The sequence below is a fragment of the Carcharodon carcharias genome, chromosome 33 (assembly GCF_017639515.1).
Source record: "Carcharodon carcharias isolate sCarCar2 chromosome 33, sCarCar2.pri, whole genome shotgun sequence".
NCBI lineage: Eukaryota > Metazoa > Chordata > Chondrichthyes > Lamniformes > Lamnidae > Carcharodon > Carcharodon carcharias.
The window spans coordinates 3,170,227-3,190,057 of NC_054499.1; the positions used below are offsets into that span (position 1 = coordinate 3,170,227).

The 19,831-nt window shown below is 47.9% G+C and overlaps 1 protein-coding gene across 1 annotated transcript in view; it reads right to left on the bottom strand.

Annotated features, from left to right (window-relative positions):
- The window catches only part of LOC121272206 (disks large homolog 4-like), a 447,756-nt gene that overhangs the window by 37,389 nt on the left and 390,536 nt on the right, over positions 1–19,831 (bottom strand). Inside the window, exon 3 of the mRNA XM_041178732.1 lies at positions 178–231. Within this exon, the coding sequence (XP_041034666.1) occupies positions 178–231 (54 nt within the window). The remainder of the gene's footprint in view (positions 1–177; positions 232–19,831) is intronic.

The window sequence follows — 19,831 nt, forward strand, 5'->3', positions numbered from 1 at the left end:
GTGAATGTCAATTCACATCCAAGCAAAAGGCTTGTGATTTTTTTTCTCATGGAGAATGGAAATGGCACACGGGTGAAGTTGGAATGATTTGTTTTCCAACACGTATGTATTAGAACATGTGAACACCCAAAAACCTGACCCAAGCAGTTGGGCACTGGTGGAACAAAAGAGACTTACATAAGGTGGTGCATCTAGATTGTCTGTGTTCACTATCACTGGAGGTGAACTAGCCTGAAAAACAGAATCAGAGAAAGAGAAACGGCCATTATTTCAGAGATTGACATCCCTGTAGTAAAAATCAACACAAACATTGGGCTGAGCAGGTGAAGTCCCAGAGTATTGGATCTGCAGGGCTAACACATCACACGATCAAGCTGGGTGGTGACAGTCAGAAAGAGACAGGTTGAGGGCACGGGAGGTGGACAGCACCTGGGTGGGTTCATGGAGTTCAATTCTCAGGTATTCCCAGCCTCTCGCTCCCGAGGGGTAACGCTGCCCCGGCACGGGGTGTGACACAACATCTGGAGCATGAGAGGGTTGAGGGCAAAACTGGGAATATCCAGCAACCTGACAGCTGTTGTCTCACCGAGTCCTGCAGTGCTGAAGGCACCAGGGACTGAGCAGCTTGGCACTGCTGGAGACAAGCCAATCAGAAACATCACTTATAGTCAAGGCAACATCCATACTCATACTCAGCAAGTCTCCGAAATTTAGTGATGTTTGTAAGAGAGTTTTATTGGCATTCATCCTCTTATAATCAGCAAGTCTTTAAAATCCAGTTCTAGCCAGTACTGGATTGCCTCAGCTTTCTTACCCATTTCAATATTGCTATTCAGTTGATCTTAAGGGAGGTAACCTGATTTTTATGATAGTGGCGTTGCTGGCAAAGCCGGCATTTGTTGCCCGTCCCTAAGGGCCCTTGAACTGAGTTGCTTTGGGGGCTAGGAGAGGCAGTGGCGTAATGCGATTGACACTGGACTAGTAATCCAGGGACCCAGGGTAATTCTGTAAGGACCCAGGTTTGAATCCTACCATATCAGAGCGTGGAATTTAAATTCAATAAAAATCTGGAATTAAAAGTCTAGTTAAGACCATGAAGATATTATCAATTGTTGTAAAATTCTATCTGGTTCATCTTTAGGGAGGGAAATCTGCCTTAGTCCTTAGCTGGCCGACATGTGACTCCAGACCTACAGCAATGTAGTTGACTCTCAGTTGGCCTATCAAATCACTACAAAGCCTCAAAAAAGGAATAAACCGGATAGACCACCCGGCATCGACCTAGGCACCGGAAACGACAACGGCGAACTCAACCCTGCCGGCCCTGCAAAGTTCCCCTTACTAATATCTGGGGGCTAATGCTGAAATTGGGAGAGCTGTCTCACAGACCAGTCAAGCAACAGCCTGACATAGTCATCCTCACGGAATCATACCTTACAGATAATGTCCCAGACACCACCATCACCATCCCTGGGTATGTCCTGTCCCACCAGCAGGACAGACCCAGCAGAGGTGGGGACACAGTGGTATACAGTCAGGAGGGAGTTGCCCTGGGAGTCCTCAACATTGACTCCAGACCCCATGAAGTCTCATGGCATCAGGTCAAACATGGGCAAGGAAACCTTCTGCTGATTACCATGTACTGCCCTCCCTCAGCTGATGAATCAGTGCTTCCTCCATGTTGAACACCACGTGCACTGAGGGTGGCAAGGGTACAGAATGTACTCTGGGTGGGGGTCTTCAATGTCCATCACCAAGAGTGGCTCGGTAGCACCACTACTGACCGAGCTGGCCGAGTTCTAAATGACATAGCTGCTAGACTGGGTCTGCAGCAGGTGGTGAGGGAACCAACTAGAGGGAAAAACATACTTGACCTCATCCTCACCAACCTGCCTGCTGCAGATGATCTGTCCACGACAGTATCGGTAGGAGTGACCACCGCACAGTCATTGCGGAGACAAAGTCCCACCTTCACACTGAGGATACTCTCCATCGTGTTGTGTGGCACTACCACCGTGCTGAATGGGTTGGATTTCGAACAGATCTCGCAACTCAAGGCTGTGAGGTGCTGTGGGCAGCAGAATTGTACTCAAACACAATCTGTAACCTCATGGCCCGGCATATCCCCCACTCTACCATTACCATCAAGTCAGAAGATCAACCCTGGTTCAATGAAGAGTGCAGGAGGGCATGCCAGGAGCAGCATCAGGCATACCTAAAAATGAGGTGTCAACCTGGTGAAGCTATAACACAGGACTACTTGCACGCCAAACAGCATAAGCAGCAACAGATAGACAGAGCTAAACAATCCCACAACCAACGGTTCAGATCTAAGCTCTGCAGTCTTGCCACATCCAGTCGTGAATGGTGATGGACAATTAAACAACTCACTGGAGGAGGAGGCTCCACAAATATCCCCATCCTCAACGATGGGGGAGCCCAGCACATCAGTGCAAAAGATAAGGCTGAAGCATTCAGAATAATCTTCAGTCAGAAGTGCCAAGTGGATGATCCATCTCGGCATCCTCTGGAGCTCCCCAGCATCAAAGATGTCAGTCTTCAGACAATTCGATTCACTGCAAATGATATCAAGAAAGGCACTGGATACTGCAAAGGCTATGGGCCCTGACAATATTCCGGCAATAGTACTGAAGACTTGTGCTCCAGAACTTGCTGCATCCCTAGCCAAGCTGTTCCAGTACAGCTACAGCACTGACATCTACCCAGCTATGTGGAAAATTGCCCAGGTATGTCCTGCACACAAAAAGCAGGACAAATCCAACCCAGCCAATTACAGCCTCATCAGTCTACTCTCAATCATCAGTAAAGTAATGAGAGGGGTCATCAACAGTGCTATCAAGCAGCACTTGCTTAGCAGTAACCTGCTCACTGACGCTCAGTTTGAGTTCCGCCAGGGTCACTCAGCTCCTGACCTCATTACAGCCTTGGTTCAAACATGGACAAAAGAGGTGAGATGAGAGTGACTGCCCTTGACATCAAGGCAGCATTTGACTGAGTGTGGCATCAAGGAGCCCTAGCAACACTGGAGCCAATGGGAATCAAGGGGAAAACTCTCCTTTGGGTGGAGTCATACCTAGCACAAAGGAAGATGGTTGTGGTTGTTGGAGGTCAGTCATCTCAGCTCCAGGACATCACTGCAGGAGTTCCTCAGGGTAGTGTCCTCGGCCCAACCATCTTCAGCTGCTTCACCAATGACCTTTCTTCTATCATAAGGTCAGAAGTGGGGATGTTCGCTGATGACTGCACAATGTTCAGCACCATTCGCGACTCCTCAGATACTGAAGCAGTCCATGTCCAAATGCAGCAAGACCTGGACAATATCCAAGCTTGGGCTGACAAGTGGCAAGTAACAGTCACACCACACAAGTGCCAGGCAATGACCATTTCCAACAAGAGAGAATCTAACCATTGCCCCTTGACGTTCAATGGCATTAACATTACTGAACCTCCACTATCAACATCCTGAGGGTTACCATTGACCAGAAACTGAACTGGACTAGACATATAAATACTGTGGCTACAAGAGCAGGTCAGAGGCTGGGAATCCTGCAGCAGGTACTTTACCTCCTGACTCTCCAAAGCCTGTCCACCATCTACAAGGCACAAGTCAGGAGTGTGATGGAATACTCTCCACTTGCCTGGATGAGTGCCGCTCCCACAACACTCAAGAAGCTCAACACCATCCAGGACAAAGCAGCCCCGCTTGATTGGCCCCACATCCACAAACATTCACTCCCTCCACCACCGACACACAGTAGCAGCAGTGTGTGTACCATCTACAAGATGCACTGCAGGAATTCACCAAGGCTCCTTAGACAGCACCTCCCAAACCCACAACCACAACCATCTAGAAGGCCAAGGGCTGCAGATAGATGGGAACACCACCACCTGGAATTTCCCCTTCAAGTCACTCACCATCCTGACTTGGAAATATATCAGCCGTTCCTTCACTGTCGCTGGGTCAAAATCCTGGATCTCCCTTCCTAACAGCGCTGTGGGTGTACCTACGCTGCATGGACTGCAGCGGTTCAAGAAGGCAGCTCACCCCCACCTTCTCAAGGGCAACTAAGGATGGGCAATAAATGCTGGGCCCAGCCAGCGAAGCCCTCATTCCGTGAATGAATTTTTAAAAAGCCAGGGCCTCTGGATTACTAGTCCAATGACATTACCACTACAGCACCATCTCTCCTTGGGCACAGCTCATCTTTAAGGAAGGCATCATTAATATTAGCTGTCAGGCATGGCTCAGTGACTAACACAGTTGCCACTGAATCTCAAGATCGAAGGTTCAAGTCCTAATCCCGAAACTTTGACTAGGAGGCCCTGGCTGACACTCCCAGTGAAGTACTGAGGGATGCAGTGTTGAGGGGTTGCTGCACTGTCGGAGGTGCCATCTTTCTGTTAGGGAATTAAACTGGTTGTATGTAAAATATCCCACAGACATTATTTTCAAGAATAGTAAGGTGGGTGGGGGGGGGGGGGGGGGGGGGGGGGGGGGAGAGAAGGGAGGTGGGGGGGGTAGTTCTCCCCAGTGTCCTGGGGCCAATATTTATCCCTCAACCAAATCAATAAAACAAATTTAAACACAATGATGGGGGATTTCAAAATTGAGGCCTTGCTGGATTGGAAGCCAACGTAAGTTTGTAATAAGATAGGACACGGGACAGCAGGATTTTGGATGAGCTCAAGTTATATATACACACACAGGGGCGCGCACACACAGCCTCCATGTTCGACCTTCCCAACATAAAGGAGTGCCAACTGAAACCCGATAGACCGCTACCTTTGTGGATTCCTCTTCAGCTTTTAATACCACGTAACCATTCAAGATTATTGAGAAAGTGAAAAACCTTGATGTCAATCATGCTCTCCTACTTTGAATCAGTGATACCTTCACAGGAGGACCCAAAGGGGTTTTAGTTTCTGGGAATTACGCGGAGCCCATGTTCATGAATACTGGATCTCCTCAGGGCTGTGTACTGTCACCTTCACTTTTCACCCTCTACATGAATAATTGTTAGTCAGGGCACAACGGCATGACAACCCTGGAGTACGCTCATGTTACGGTACGTGTGGATCACATCAGGAGTAACCAAGGAAACTAGCAGGACTCGGTGGAAGGGTTTGTAAAATGGTGCGATAACAATTCTCTTAAGCCCGAAAACAAGATGAGCGGACAAGTTATAAATTTTAGGAGAAAGTCAGTTAATATTATTGTTCCTGTGAAGATTCATGCTGTGGACATTGAAATAGTTACTAACGACAAGTATCTAGGTTTCAAAGCAGATGGTAAACTAATTGGTGGGAACACTGTACAGATGTGGTGACCCAGGGGCACACACGATTATACTACCCCAGAGAATTAAAATCCTTTCGACTAGATCCCACAATCAGGACACTCTCCTATCTGACTGTAGTTGAGAGTGCTATTACATATCCATAAGACATAAGAGAGATCACAAACTGTTTAAATCAAACCTTATTTTCTGCTTATTTAAAATGGACTTTGCTGGGCCAAAACATGGCTGCTACAGGTCACATGATTTGAAAGCTGGCTACAGTTCTGGAACCTTCCAACAGTAATTACAGGGCAAAGCTCAAGCCTCAACCTTGTGGAATCTCACAACTATCATTGTGTGGACCCATTACAATCAATGAAACAAGGGAGCAGCAGAACAGTCTGTCTCCCCAGGCTGGATTGACAACAAAGAGAGAAAGAGCCACTGAAACTCATTATACCTGTGGAGGCACTAATAGCCACCATCTATCTCCTAAGGTGAACAATGAATTTTGACCTGAGACACAGAAACTGATTGTTAACCTGAAATGGACTCATCAATGGGCAACACCACATCACCTAATATCCTGTGGTCTTTGGAAAGTTTTAATGTTACATTCCTGGATACCCAAAGTAGTCTGCTGTTAACATCCAGCCTGTCCACACCAAAGCAGGACTTCAGGCTGACAACAAGGCCTGCCTTAAGTCTAAACCTCTCCAAAGCCTGGTTCTCTGGAAGATTCCTGACACCACCTGCAGAGTGGACCAAGTCTCTGGATACCAAGATAAAGGCAAAAATACTGCGGATGCTGGAAATCTGATCAGAGCTCTGGAGAAGAGTCATGCAGACTCAAAATGTTAACTCTGTCTTTCTCTCCACAGATGCTGTCAGGCCTGCTGAGTTGTTTTGTTTTTGTCTCTGGATACCAATCTCATCTTGCTGCATCATCACCAATTTCGACAGCTCCTGCTTTCTGCTAGCTGAGCCCGATTGAACTTTAACTCCAATGTGAAGTAAACCTCACAGGGCTCTGACATTCACGTGAATTAATATTCCTATCTTTGGTTTTTCTTTCCAGGTTATTCCTAGCTGTAAAACACTGTTCTTTCCTATCTCCGTCTTGTGTGCTTATGTGCGCCTATGGAGTTGTGACAACCAATCCCCCCGAACCCCTGAGTTTAAGTGTATGAATAATCAATACTACTGATTTAACCCTAAAGTGAGTTTGGTGCATGTCACTTTAAAATTGACCTCACAAACAGAGGGTTTGGGGAAATGCATCACAGCCTATTTCAAAAATTAAAACATCTCTACTTATGGACAGATGGTGAGAAAAGTAAAGGAGTTCAGTTTGTCTCTCTCCGCTGGTAACCCTTTTGGGTGTCTTGCCTGCTACTATTGCCTTAGAAAAAGCAGACTCCTTAAGGGCCCAGAAATGAATGAACCAGGTAGGAAGGGTATTTGATGAGCAGATCTTTCTTGACGATAGCTGCTCTGGAAGAATTTTGATGGAAGTGAACAATAAGAGTCGCCCCTTGTCTCAGTTTTACTGTTGGTTTTGTTCAGGGAAAAGGCTACGATCCCTCAGACACAGCAGAAATCAGTTCCCGAACTCATCCGTTCCCTCCCCTGTAAGAACGTTTAACAGGAGTTTGATGTATAGACAAGGATATGAACACAGGGTGGGATTCACTGACTGATTAATGCATCGGAATAGTTTTTAATATATATTTTAATTAAAGTTAGATCTCTGTGATGGGGCGAGGTTCTTTATTCTATTGCTGTCGTTCATTAATATGCAGTTTTTTTAAACGTTTGAGCAATTTCTCAAAATGTAAGCAATAAAGTGAAACTGAAATCCAATTTTCTAACAAAAAACTTGCAAATGGGATTGGCTCCTTTAAGAGAAAAGAATGCCTGCGCACCCTAGTATATTTTTGCATCATCTTTTTAAAGTCTCTCCCTTTCAATTATTCAAGAAAACCAGAGGAAACAAAGTGTTCTCATTACGCCTGCTGTGGCAGGATGAGTGTGATTGGAAGATCCTGTACTGTAATATTCTTTACACTGTTATTATGCACTTCTCACTTTTTAATCAAACACAACATCAGCTGTTGCTGGAAATTATTACCTGCCAAGATTCAGATCGGATGCTGGGAAATTCATTGTTCTTCATTATGCTCGGAGGAGAAATCCAACTCCCAACTCTCCACGGAGCTAAAGGCTATTCCACCTGGGCCTGAGGCATGTTCGAGTCCTGAACTTTTCCCACATCCTGGGAGGTCCCTCTACCCTCTTCCTCACAGTTTCTGTAACACCTCGACACACACACTCCTGTACCCTAGAAGCTTCTTCTGTGTCCTCACATGCTCCTGGATCTGGGGATGTCTCTCTCGCCCCCTCTCTCTCTCACACACACTCCTGTATCTGAGGGAGGTCTTGCTAACCCTTTCTCTCACATTCCTGTATCTAAGGGGTCTCTCTAACCCCCTCTCTCACACTCCTCCTCCCTCCAAACACAGTCCCCTTGTTCCTGCAGTGAAAACACTGGAGGTTCTGAAAAACCGCTGCATACTCAAACGGCCTCCCGAGTGGACTACCTTGGGTTCACTCTGGAGCCCCGCACAGACCAAAGAAGGAACATCTGGATAAATACCCACACATCCAATGGTACACAAATTCAGAGCCTCCAGTGTTTTCACTGCAGGACCAAGGGGACTGTGTTTGGAGGGAGGGGAAGTTGACAGTATCAACTCCTTCCTTATGCTAAGGAGCTCTCTGATTTACACAGTGAGCCTGAATTGCCAGCGATACTCAGTCAGTTAAACAGAGCATTTTCCGGACCGCACTTTGAGTGGGCTGTCTAGAGTAGTAGGGAGGAGATGCACAGGCTGTCACACTCAGGTTGTTCAACTTCTATATCATGATGCTGTTTTCCCCCAATATTTCAACACGTATTTGAGATTCAGCAATAATTTGGATTTATTCAGTGCCTCTAACGTAGTAGATCATCCCGAGGTGCTTCCCAGGAGTGTAAATCAGACAAAATTTAACATCCAGCCACATGAGGATGTGCCTGGATGAGTGCAGCTCCCACAACAGATAAGAAGCTCAACACCATCCAAGACAAAGCAACCCGCTTGATTGGCACCCCTTCCAGCACCTTCAGCATCCACTCCCACCACCACCGACTCACAGTGGCAGCAGTGTGTGTACGATCTACAAGATGCACTGCAGGAACACACCAAGGCTCCTTCAATAGCACCTTCCAAACCCACAACCACTACCATCTAGAAGGACACGGGCAGCAGACAGATGGGAAAACCACCACCTGGAAGTTCCCCTCCAAGCCACTCACCATCCTGACGTGGAAATATGCCATTTTCTCATGGGACAATTAGGGATGGGCAATAAATGCTGGCCCAGCCAGCGACCCCCACATCCTGTGGAAAAAACATTTTAAAATAAAGAGATTTTAGGACAGGTGAGCAAAAGTTTGGTCAAAGAGGTCAGTTTCAAGGAGCGCCTTTAAGGAGGTCTGTGAGAGAGAGAGAGAGAGAGAGGCCCCAGGCAGCTGAAGGCCCGGCCACCAATGGGGGAGCGATGGGAATCAGAGGATGCTCAAAAGTCCGGAATTGGAGAAGCGCAGAGATCTCGGAGAGTTGTAGGGGCTGGAGGATGTTACAGAGATAGGGAGGGGTGTAGGGGCTGGAGGACGTTACAGAGATAGGGAGGGTTGTAAGGGCTGGAGGAGGTTACAGAGATAGGGAGGGTTGTAGGGGCTGGAGGAGGTTACAGAGATAGGGACGGTTGTAGGGGCTGGAGGAGGTTACAGAGATAGGGAGGTTGTAGGGGCTGGAGGAGGTTACAGAGATAGGGAGGGTTGTAGGGGCTGGAGGAGGTTACAGAGATAGGGAGGGTTGTAGGGGATGGAGGAGGTTACAGATATAGTGAGAGTTGTAGGAGCTGGAGGAGGTTACAGAGATAGGGAGGGTTGTAGGGGCTGGAGGAGGTTACAGGGATAGGGAGGAGTGTAGGGGCTGGAGGAGGTTACAGAGATAGGGAGGGGTGTAGGGGCTGGAGGAGGTTACAGAGATAGGGAGGGTTGTAGGGGCTGGAGGAGGTTACAGAGATAGGGAGGGGTGTAGGGGCTGGAGGAGGTTACAGAGATAGGGAGGGATGTAGGGGCTGGAGGAGGTTACAGAGATAGGGAGAGTTGTAGGAGCTGGAGGAGGTTACAGAGATAGGGAGGGTTGTAGGGGATGGAGGAGGTTACAGATATAGTGAGAGTTGTAGGAGCTGGAGGAGGTTACAGAGATAGGGAGGGTTGTAGGGGCTGGAGGAGGTTACAGAGATAGGGACGGTTGTAGGGGCTGGAGGAGGTTACAGAGATAGGGAGGGTTGTAGGGGATGGAGGAGGTTACAGATATAGTGAGAGTTGTAGGAGCTGGAGGAGGTTACAGAGATAGGGAGGGTTGTAGGGGCTGGAGGAGGTTACAGAGATAGGGAGGGTTGTAGGGGCTGGAGGAGGTTACAGAGATAGGGAGGGGTGTAGGGGCTGGAGGACGTTACAGAGATAGGGAGGGGTGTAGGGGCTGGAGGAGGTTACAGAGATAGGGAGGGTTGAAGGGACTGGAGGAGGTTGCAGAGATAGGGAGGGTTGTAGGGGCTGGAGGAGGTTACAGAGATAGGGAGGGTTGTAGGGGCTGGAGGAGGTTACAGAGATGGGGAGGGTTGTAGGGGCTGGAGGAGGTTACAGAGATAGGGAGAGTTGTAGGAGCTGGAGGAGGTTACAGAGATAGGGAGGGTTGTAGGGGCTGGAGGAGGTTACAGAGATAGGGAGGGTTGTAGGGGCTGGAGGAGGTTACAGAGATAGGGAGGGTTGTAGGGGCTGGAGGAGGTTACAGGGATGGGGAGAGGTGGCAGAACGAGGCCATCGAGGTGGTTGAAAAGAAGGATGAGAATTTTCAAATTGAGGCATTGACGAACGGGGAGTCAGTGTAGGTCAGTGAGCACAGGGGGGTAATGAGTGAAGGGGAATACCGGCACCCTCCCAAATACCAGAACTCATCAATAAGGGTTCGAATTCTCTGTCCTCCAGGTTGAAGTCCACCTGCCCCACACAATAAATATATACATTAATCCCTGACAGCACAGAATCAATGCGAGACTCTCCCCCTTCGAACACAGCACAGGTGCAACATTACACTTGGCCCTGCTTTGTTCCAGAACATTCTATGCCACCTTTTGCAGTTTGCTTCATATTGCAGTCTTCACTTCCCCTCTGGGAGTCTTTGTGGCATCTCGGAGTAAGAGTGAAAATTCAATGCCAATTAATGTTGAATTATAGACGGTTGCTGCACCAGGCTCCCAGTCTCTAGGGAACTGTTTCTTCGATGGAATTCTTTTTACTGAGAATCTCTCCAGGCAGCTGAAATGTAATGATGTCATTGCATCGATCCGGACTGTATTCAAAGTCTGAATCCCAGATGGAAGATTAATCTTAGCACCAACTGACCAGCTAACCAGTTTTTAGTGATATTCATTGTCGGATAAATATTGGCCCCAGGACACCAGTGGAGAACTCTCCAGCTCTTCCTATGAATGTGGGCAACAGGATTTTTACATCCACTGGAGGGAAGGCAGGGCTTTGGTTAATGTCTCATCCGAAATGCTGCAGCCCTGTCAATATAGCACTCCCTCAGTACTCACCCCCTGTCAGTGCCACGCTCCCTCAGTACTGACCCTCCGACACTGCAACTCTTCCTCAATACTGACCCTCCGACAGTGCAGCACTCCCTCAGTACTGACCCTCCGACAGTGCAGCACTCGCTCAGTACTGACCCTCTGACAGTGCAGCACTCCCTCAGTACTGACCCTCCGACAGTGCAGCACTCGCTCAGTACTGACCCTCTGACAGTGCGGCACTCCCTCAGTACTGACCCTCCGACAGTGCAGCACTCCCTCAGTACTGACCCTCCGACAGTGCGGCACTCCCTCAGTACTGACCCTCCGACAGTGCAGCACTCGTTCAGTACTGACCCTCTGACAGTGCAGCACTCCCTCAGTACTGACCCTCTGACAGTGCAGCACTCGTTCAGTACTGACCCTCTGACAGTGCAGCACTCGCTCAGTACTGACCCTCTGACAATGCAACTCTTCCTCAATAATGACCCCCCGACAGTGCAACACTCCCTCAGTACTGACCCTCTGACAGTGCAGCACTCCCTCAGCACTGACCCTCTGACAGTGCAGCACTCCCTCAGTACTGACCCTCTGACACTGCAACTCTTCCTCAATACTGACCCTCCGACAGTGCAGCACTCCCTCAGTACTGACACTCCGACAGTGCAGCACTCCCTCAGTACTGACCCTCCGACAGTGCAGCACTCCTTCAGTACTGACCCTCCGACACTGCAACTCTTCCTCAATACTGACCCTCTGACAGTGCAGCACTCCCTCAGTACTGACCCTCCGACAGTGCAGCGCTCCCTCAGTGCTGACCCTCCGACAGTGCAGCACTCCCTCAGTACTTGACAAGTGCATGATGTGTTTCAGTTAGTGCACGCTGCTGGAAATGGCATAGATCTTTTTCTATTCGTTCACGTGACAGGATATTTGGTTGACAAGGTCAGCATTCATTACCTATCCCTAACTGTCCTGAGAAGGTGTTGGTGAGCCATCTTCTTGGAAACAGCTAGGTGACTAGGCCATTTCAGAGGGCAGTAAAGAGTCAACCACCTCACTGTGGGTCTGGAGTCACATGTAGGGCCAGACCAGGTAAGGACAGCAGATTTCCTTCTCTGAAGGGACATTAGTGAACTTGATGGGTTTTTACAACATTCCAGTAGTTTTGTGGTCATCATCACTGAGACTAATTCTTTTATTCCAGATTTTTTCATTAATTGAATCTAACTTCCCTTAGCTGCTGGGGTGGGATTAGTCTCTGGATCGACTCCAGGTCTTTGGATTACTAGTCCAATAATATGTTCCAGTGGACATTGAATATCTATCAGTACACTTAAGGTGATAGGAGAACATAGCAGAGACCTATCCTAAACCGTCCTGACATCAAAGGGCTCGCCAAGTGCAAACTGAAGTGCATCAATTGCTCACAGCTTGTTCTGAAGATTGTTTGTTCTCCCAGATCGCCAACACCGTGTGTGCTTCACAGAAACAGTGGCGAGAGCTCGGCGGCTGATGTATCCAATCTTGAGGTGGGATTAAAAATCCCCTCAACACGACCCTTGCCATATGACAGCGAGCAGGACGAGTGCTGCCTGGTGAACTCTCACTCCAGCTGGAGAGAGTTGCAGGCTGCCGCTGGAAAGTGGGGAAACTAACCCGTGGAAATACATTCACTTCAGGTCCCGACACAGGAGCAGGAGAAGGCCGTTCAGCCCCTCAAGCCTGTTCCACCATCCAATTACGTCATGGCTGATCTGTATCTTAACTCCAACCACCCGCCTGGGTTCCATAACCCTTAATCCCCCACCCCAAAAAAAATCTATCATTCTTAGTCTTGACATTTCCAATTCTTGCGGGGTGTGAGGGGTGGGGAGAGAGTTCCAGGTTTTCTCTCCCCTTTGTTTGAAGTGCTTCCTGACATCACCCCTGGCTCTCATTTAAAGGTTCTGCTCCCTTGTTCTGGACTCCCCCCAACCGGAGGAAATATCAATGTCAGCAATGTGCTGACATATAAAACTGCCTTAAATTTGAACAGGACCACTTGCAAGTGGCGAGTTTCTTGCTCACCCCCAATTTTAATCACTCCAGCATTCGCAGCCATGACTCTCCTTATGTACTGAGTGTCAGATTTTGTTTCATAATTGCTCCAATGAAGTACCCTGGGATGTTTTGCCAACTTAAAGGTGCTATATAAATGCATGATGTTGTCAGCAATACTCTATCAGCTAATGGAATTCAAACGTTAAACAGTTAACTCCCTCCCTGGCAACAGTGTACATTGTACATACAGTGAATGTCACTGCAATAAGTGGTTGACATGTTAATTGGACCAACCATGATGTGTTAAATCCACCTCACTTTGCAGTGTTGGCTCTGGCTCAGCGGGTAGCACACTCACCTTGGAGTGAGAAGGTCATGGGTTCAAGTCCCGCTCCAGAGATTTGAGCACAAAATCCAGCCTGGCACTTCCTGTACAATACCCAGGGAGAGGAGCAATGCTGAGGGAGTGCTGCATTCTCAGAGGGTCAGTACTGAGGGAGTGCTGCACTGTAAGAGGGTCAGTACTGAGGGAGCGCTGCACTGTCGGAGGGTCAGTACTGAGGGAGTGCTGCACTGTCAGAGGGTCAGTACTGAGGGAGTGCCGCACTGTCAGAGGGTCAGTACTGAGGGAGTGCTGCACTGTAAGAGGGTCAGTACTGAGGGGGTGGCGCACTTTCAGAGGGTCAGTACTAAGGGAGTGCTGCACTGTCGGAAGGACAATACTGAGGGAGTGCTACACTGTCAAAGGGTCAGTACTGAGGGAGTGCTGCACTGTCAGAGGGTCAGTACTGAGGGAGTGCTGTATCGTTGAAGGGACATTCCCGAGGGAACGTTGCACTGTCAGAGGGTCAGTACCCAGTGAGCGTGCACAGTTGGAGGGAGAGCTCCAGTGCATCCAGGTGGGTGTCAAAGATCACTATTTATGGCCACTATTTGAGTCATCAATTACATAGCATAGTGGGCCAACATTTATCTGGTCATTATCACAATGTGGTATGTGGGATCTTGCTGTACACAAATCAGCTGCCAACATTTACATTATAACAGTGATGACACTTCAAATGTTTTTTCAAAAGTACTCCATTGACTGTAAAGAACTTTGGGATGTCCTGAGGATGTGAAAGGTGCTACAGAAATGCAAGCCTTTCCTAACTGAAATCAATATTGCCACAGCAAGATGCTCGTCATAGGATCTTACTTCTCTGATTTGCTGACATAAAAGTCACTTCCCTACAGAGTAACTCACTGAATGGATCACTCACAGATACCTCAATGCTACAAATTCTTGTATAAAAATCAGTCTCAACACGGCTTGGTAAGCAGGCAAATTATAGGCTCCAAACCACAGAATGCACAGGAGCCTAATCCAGTACGTGGACATTCCCAGGAACACAACCTGTCCTAAGCTCAGTGTTCCCTTAGGACAGTTCACAGTCTCATCCTTAACCCCACTGACTGAGGTTGAGGTCAATGCTTATACAGTGTAACTGTAATATCACATTAGGTTCACTTGAAGAGAAGCCATACTCTTTCATCAATAACCAACACGTGTGTGCATGCACACACACACATGCACACATACACACACACACTCATACACACATATACACACATACACACACACACTCATACACACACATGCACACATACACTCATACACACATATACACACACACATACACACACACACACTCACACACATACACTCACACAGACATACACACACACAGACAGACACACAGACACACAGACACACAAGCATAGGCACCCAGACACAGATAGACACACACACATGTAGATTAACACACACAATCAGACACAGGCACACAGACATGCCCCTCTGACAGGGCAGCACTCCCTGGGTATTGTACTGGAAGTGCCAGTCCAGATTTTGTGCTCAAATCTCTGCAGTGGAACACAGAACAGTTTGCTGATTTGCTTGGTCACAGATCTGAAGATTTAATGATTGGTCATAGTACATCCAGGCAAGCCTTGAGAGAGAGAAAACCAGCCAGAGAATCTTGCTCCACAATCGCTGCTTATGGTGTGTGAGGGTGCCTGGCAAATGGTTGGCACACATTGACTTGTGATTCAGCCCTCACACAGCACAATTCAAGACATCGTCTATCGCGAACCCTCAACATTACTCGCAGATTGGATACCCGAGTGCTCCCTCCTAGCAAAAGCAAACGATGGAGGCTGCATTTTTTTTTTAAATGCACACCTTAGAATACAATCAAAATGACAGCTAGACTCGGTGAGCTGCCAACTCAAAATGGCTCAAAATCAGAACCCCCTGCAGTCATGACCTTACACACCGTTCTCGCCGGGGCTTGCCAATCAAGGAGCCCTGGGGTGGAGCTCAATAGAACGTAGTCATTCTCACGGCACGAGTGATCTGTGTCTACAAACAATGTTCTGACCTTAATTAGGCAGGATGCATGAAGAACACAGTTAACACAAGTGGGTCTTGCCAGTTAGAGAAGCCACTCGTTAGACAGAGAGTTTGTGTCTTCACTGTTCTTCAGAAGCTGCCTCGGCCAACAACTGCATCTTGCATTAACATAGAGCCTTTAAGATAATAAAATGTCCCAAGCTTTTAAGAAGCATTCTTATGGAGGAGAGAAAGAGTTGGGGAGCTTTACAGAGGGAATTCCAGAGCTTAGGGCCTCAGGCAGCTGAAGGCCCGGCCGCCAATGGTGGAGCGATGGGAATCATGTGGTGTATAAGAGATCAGGAGTAGAGGAGTGCAGAGATTTTGGAGGTTTGTAGGGGCTGGAGGAGGTTACAGAGTTGGGAGGGTTGTAGGGGCTGGAGGAGGTTATAGGGATAAGGAGGGTGGTAGGGGCCGGAGGAGGTTATAGATATAGGGAGGTTTGTAGGAGCTGGAGAGGGTTACAGAGATAGGGAGGATTCTAGGGGCTGGAGGAGGTAACAGAGATAGGGAGGGTTGTAGGGCTGGAGGAGATTACAGAGACAGGGAGGTTTGTAGGAGCTGGAGGAGGTTACAGAGATAGGGAGGGTTGTAGGGGCTGGAGGAGGTTACAGAGATAGGGAGGGTTGTAGGGACTGGAGGAGGTTACAGAGATAGGGAGGGTTGTAGGAGCTGGAGGGGGTTACAGAGATAGGGAAGGTTGTAGGGGCTGGAGGAGGTTACAGAGATAGGGAAGGTTGTAGGGACTGGAGGAGGTTACAGAGATAGGGAGGGTTGTAGGGGCTGGAGGAAGTTACAGAGATAGGGAGGGGTGTAGGGGCTGGAGGAGGTTACAGAGATAGGGAGGGTTGTAGGGACTGGAGGAGGTTACAGAGATAGGGAGGAGTGTAGGGACTGGAGGAGGTTACAGAGATAGGAGGCAGAATGAGGCCATGGAGGGATTTGCAAAGGAGGATCAGAATTTTCAAACTAAAACATGACTGAACTGGGCGTCAGTGTAGGTCAGTGAGCACAGGGGGGGTGGGGTGAGAACAGGACTTGATGTGAGTTAGGACACAGGCAGCAGAGTTTTAAATGTAGACCTAAAGTTGTTTCTGTCCACAGCTTTAAACAACAGAGTATAAGACGAACTCTCATCCAGTTTGACGGTGGGGGATAATTAACCAAAGAGGCTCCACAAAATCATTCTTATGCTCAATGTTGGCTGGGTCAGCACATCAGTGCAAAAGATAAGGCCAAAGCATTTGCACCCACCTTCATCTAGGAGAGGATGATTTCCAGTCCCCTTTTTGTGAAGAAGTATTCCTCACATCCCTGAACTACCTGACTCTAATTTTGAAGTTCTTCCTTCTTGTTCTAGAGTATTGCCACCAGAGAAAACAGTTTCTCTCCATCAGTCCAATCATTATCCAGTTCTTCATCTGAACTCAGTTCATTTCATCTTGACACTTATGATTTTCAATGCACTTTGCATTTTTTTCCTCATTTTTATTCTCTCTCAAATTTCTTCCTTCACTTGCTATATTTCTCTTTCTATACCTGCATTGACTCCCAATTCACCCAATTTCTTTCTCCATTGTCCTCCTGTTTCTTTCTCAGTCTCGCTGGTTGAAGAGAAAGGCTGTCATTCACTGAGATCCCAGAGATCTCCCTTACTCTAGCCGTGCCGCTGTTGCCTCACACTCACAGCAATTTGCGGGAATCAAGAAGGCGGCTCACCACCACCTTCTCAAGGGCAGTTAGGGCTTGGGTAATAAATGCCGGCCCAGCCAACAACACCCACATCCCATGAACGAATAAAAAGTACTTGCTGCGAGATGCCCCACTTCAGAAAATTCTGAGCCAATAATTAAATTCGTTCTGACCTCTTAGACCTGCTGTTGTTAAACGGAGGCTGGTTCATTCCCCGGCAGTCCACATATTTGAGCTGAACTTGCCCTTTGTCATACTCCTGCAGTCGATGAGGTATCACCTCTTGGCCTTAAGAAATGGTAATCTGCAGCCAAGGCGCTCGCTGCCGGTCACCTTTAACCCCAGGGGTCACACATTCAAGAGTGCTCACCACTGAGGTTAATGATCGGATTTTGAGGCTCCGGCTTCACACAGATGGGTCTACTTTGATGAACCCTCAGCTCAGTTTGTCAATGGGTCACCCCTAGCCAAGCAGGGTCAAGGAGGTCACAGTACAACCCCAGTCAGCGCTGGGATAGGCATGACCAGGGTGAAGAAGGCAAAACAAAAAGCTGGGGGACGGAAAGAAAGGTAGAGTGAAAGAGTGGAGACAAGTTATAAAGAACTCGAGAGGTTGCAGAAAAGCTGGGCCATAGAAGGCAAAGAGAGGTGGAAAATAGGGAGAGAGAGTGATTGAGAAAATGGAGGCAGGTAGATTGGATGGGGTAGACGGAATTAAGGACAGATATAGAGGGGGGGAAGGATTTGCAAGGAGAGAATAGGAAGAATGGAGCAAAAAGCAGTGCAGAGAAGGTTCACTCGACTCATTCCTGGGATGAGGTGGGATGGGAGATTTTCCTATGAGGAAAGGCTGGACAGGCTGGGCCTGTACCCATTGGAGTTTAGAAGAATGAGAGGGGATCTTATTGAAGCATTTAAGATCCTGAAGGGACTTGACAGGATGAATGCTGAGAGGGTGTTTCCCCTTGTGGGAAAGAGTAAAACGAGGGGACATAGTTCAAAAATAAGGGGTCTCCCCCTTAAGATGGAGATGAGGAGAAATTTTTTTCTCTCAGTGGGTCATTAGTCTGTGGAACTCCCTTCCCCCGAGGATGGTAGAGACAAGGCCATTGAATATTTTTAAGGCTGAGTTAGATACATTCCTGATTGAGAAGGGAGTCAATGAATATAGGGAGTAGACAGGAGTGTGGAGTTGAGTTCATAATCAGATCAGCCATGGTCTTATCAAACGGTGGAGCAGACCCAAGGGCTGAATGGCCTAACCCAGCTCCTAATTCTTATGTTCTTATGAAAGATAGAGAGAAAAGAAAAAGATAGGATTGGGCAAGAGAGAAAGGGCCAAAACAAGAAGAATTGGGGAGAGAGGGGGAGAGAGAGAAAGACAGACAGAGACAGACAGAGAGAGACACAGAGAGAGGGAGAGACAGAGAGAGAGAGGGAGAGACACACAGGCAGACAGAGAGAAAGAGAGAGACAGAGGCAGAGAAAGAGAGACAGACAGACAGAGACACAGAGAGAGAGATAGACAGAGAGACAGAGAGAGAGAGAGACAGAGAGGGAGAGTCACACAGACAGAGAGAGAGAAAGAGAGGCAGAGACAGAGAGATGGAGAGAAAGAGGCAGATAGAGACAGTGAGAAACAAGGGAGAGAGACAGAGAGAGACACACACAGCAGGTCGAGGACTTGAAATAGAAAGGATTAATGAGAAAGAGGGAGAGAGAGAGAGAGATGCATATAGAGACAGAAGATGACACAGATCAAGCCAGAAAAACAGGGAGAGGGAGGAGAAAAAAAGGGAAGGAGATGGAAGATGAAAAAGAAGCTACAGGATGGAGAGATGCGAAGAAGGCTCTCGATGCTCAGTCCTGGGAAATCTCACATCCTAAACACTCTGGGTGAGAATCTGAGTGTTTCGAATGTCAAGGGAGCTTCACCCTAACAGCAGTCAATGCTTTCGGAAAAGGGGAGAAAACCGGGTGCAGATTGTTGCATTTCAAAAGAAGGAAAACAAATTGGAATCTCAATTTTGTTTTGAATGCTAATTTTTGAATTAAGCATCACTTGGAAGAATCCCCGGGAGCTAACTTCAAATGTTGACGGAACATTCAAAACATTAGCATAACATTAAAAAAAATTGATTCTACTCCTTCGACACAGACTGGAATTCTGTATTCTTTAAAGAGCAGTCTCTAAGGCAACAGTCTCCGTGGTTACTCCATAGAAACCACTAAGAGTGCCATGAGGGAGAGGGATTGTTTGACAGGATGGATAACTGGATTAAGGATCCTGGGTTCCTGGCAATAATTACCATTTGTACTAAATAACAGCTAGTCTCTTTCACTCGGGGAGACAGCCAAGACTATGGAGGCACTTTAGTCCCTCATTGGGAGCCATTTTACTTATGTAGTCATCGAATCTAACAGCACAGGAACAGGCCATTCAACCTAACTGCTCTGTGCTGGGGTACATTCCCCACATGAGCCTTCTCCCACCCCCTCTTCATCTCACCCCATCAGCATATCCTTCCATCCCTTTCTCACCTAGTCCTAGCCTTCCCTGCAAGTGGAAACATTTTCTCTGCTGTGCCCTACCCCATAAAATAATTCCATAATCCTAATGATCTCCATTAGGTCAGCGTCTCACTCTTCTCTGCCCTCGAGAAAAGAGTCCAAGTCT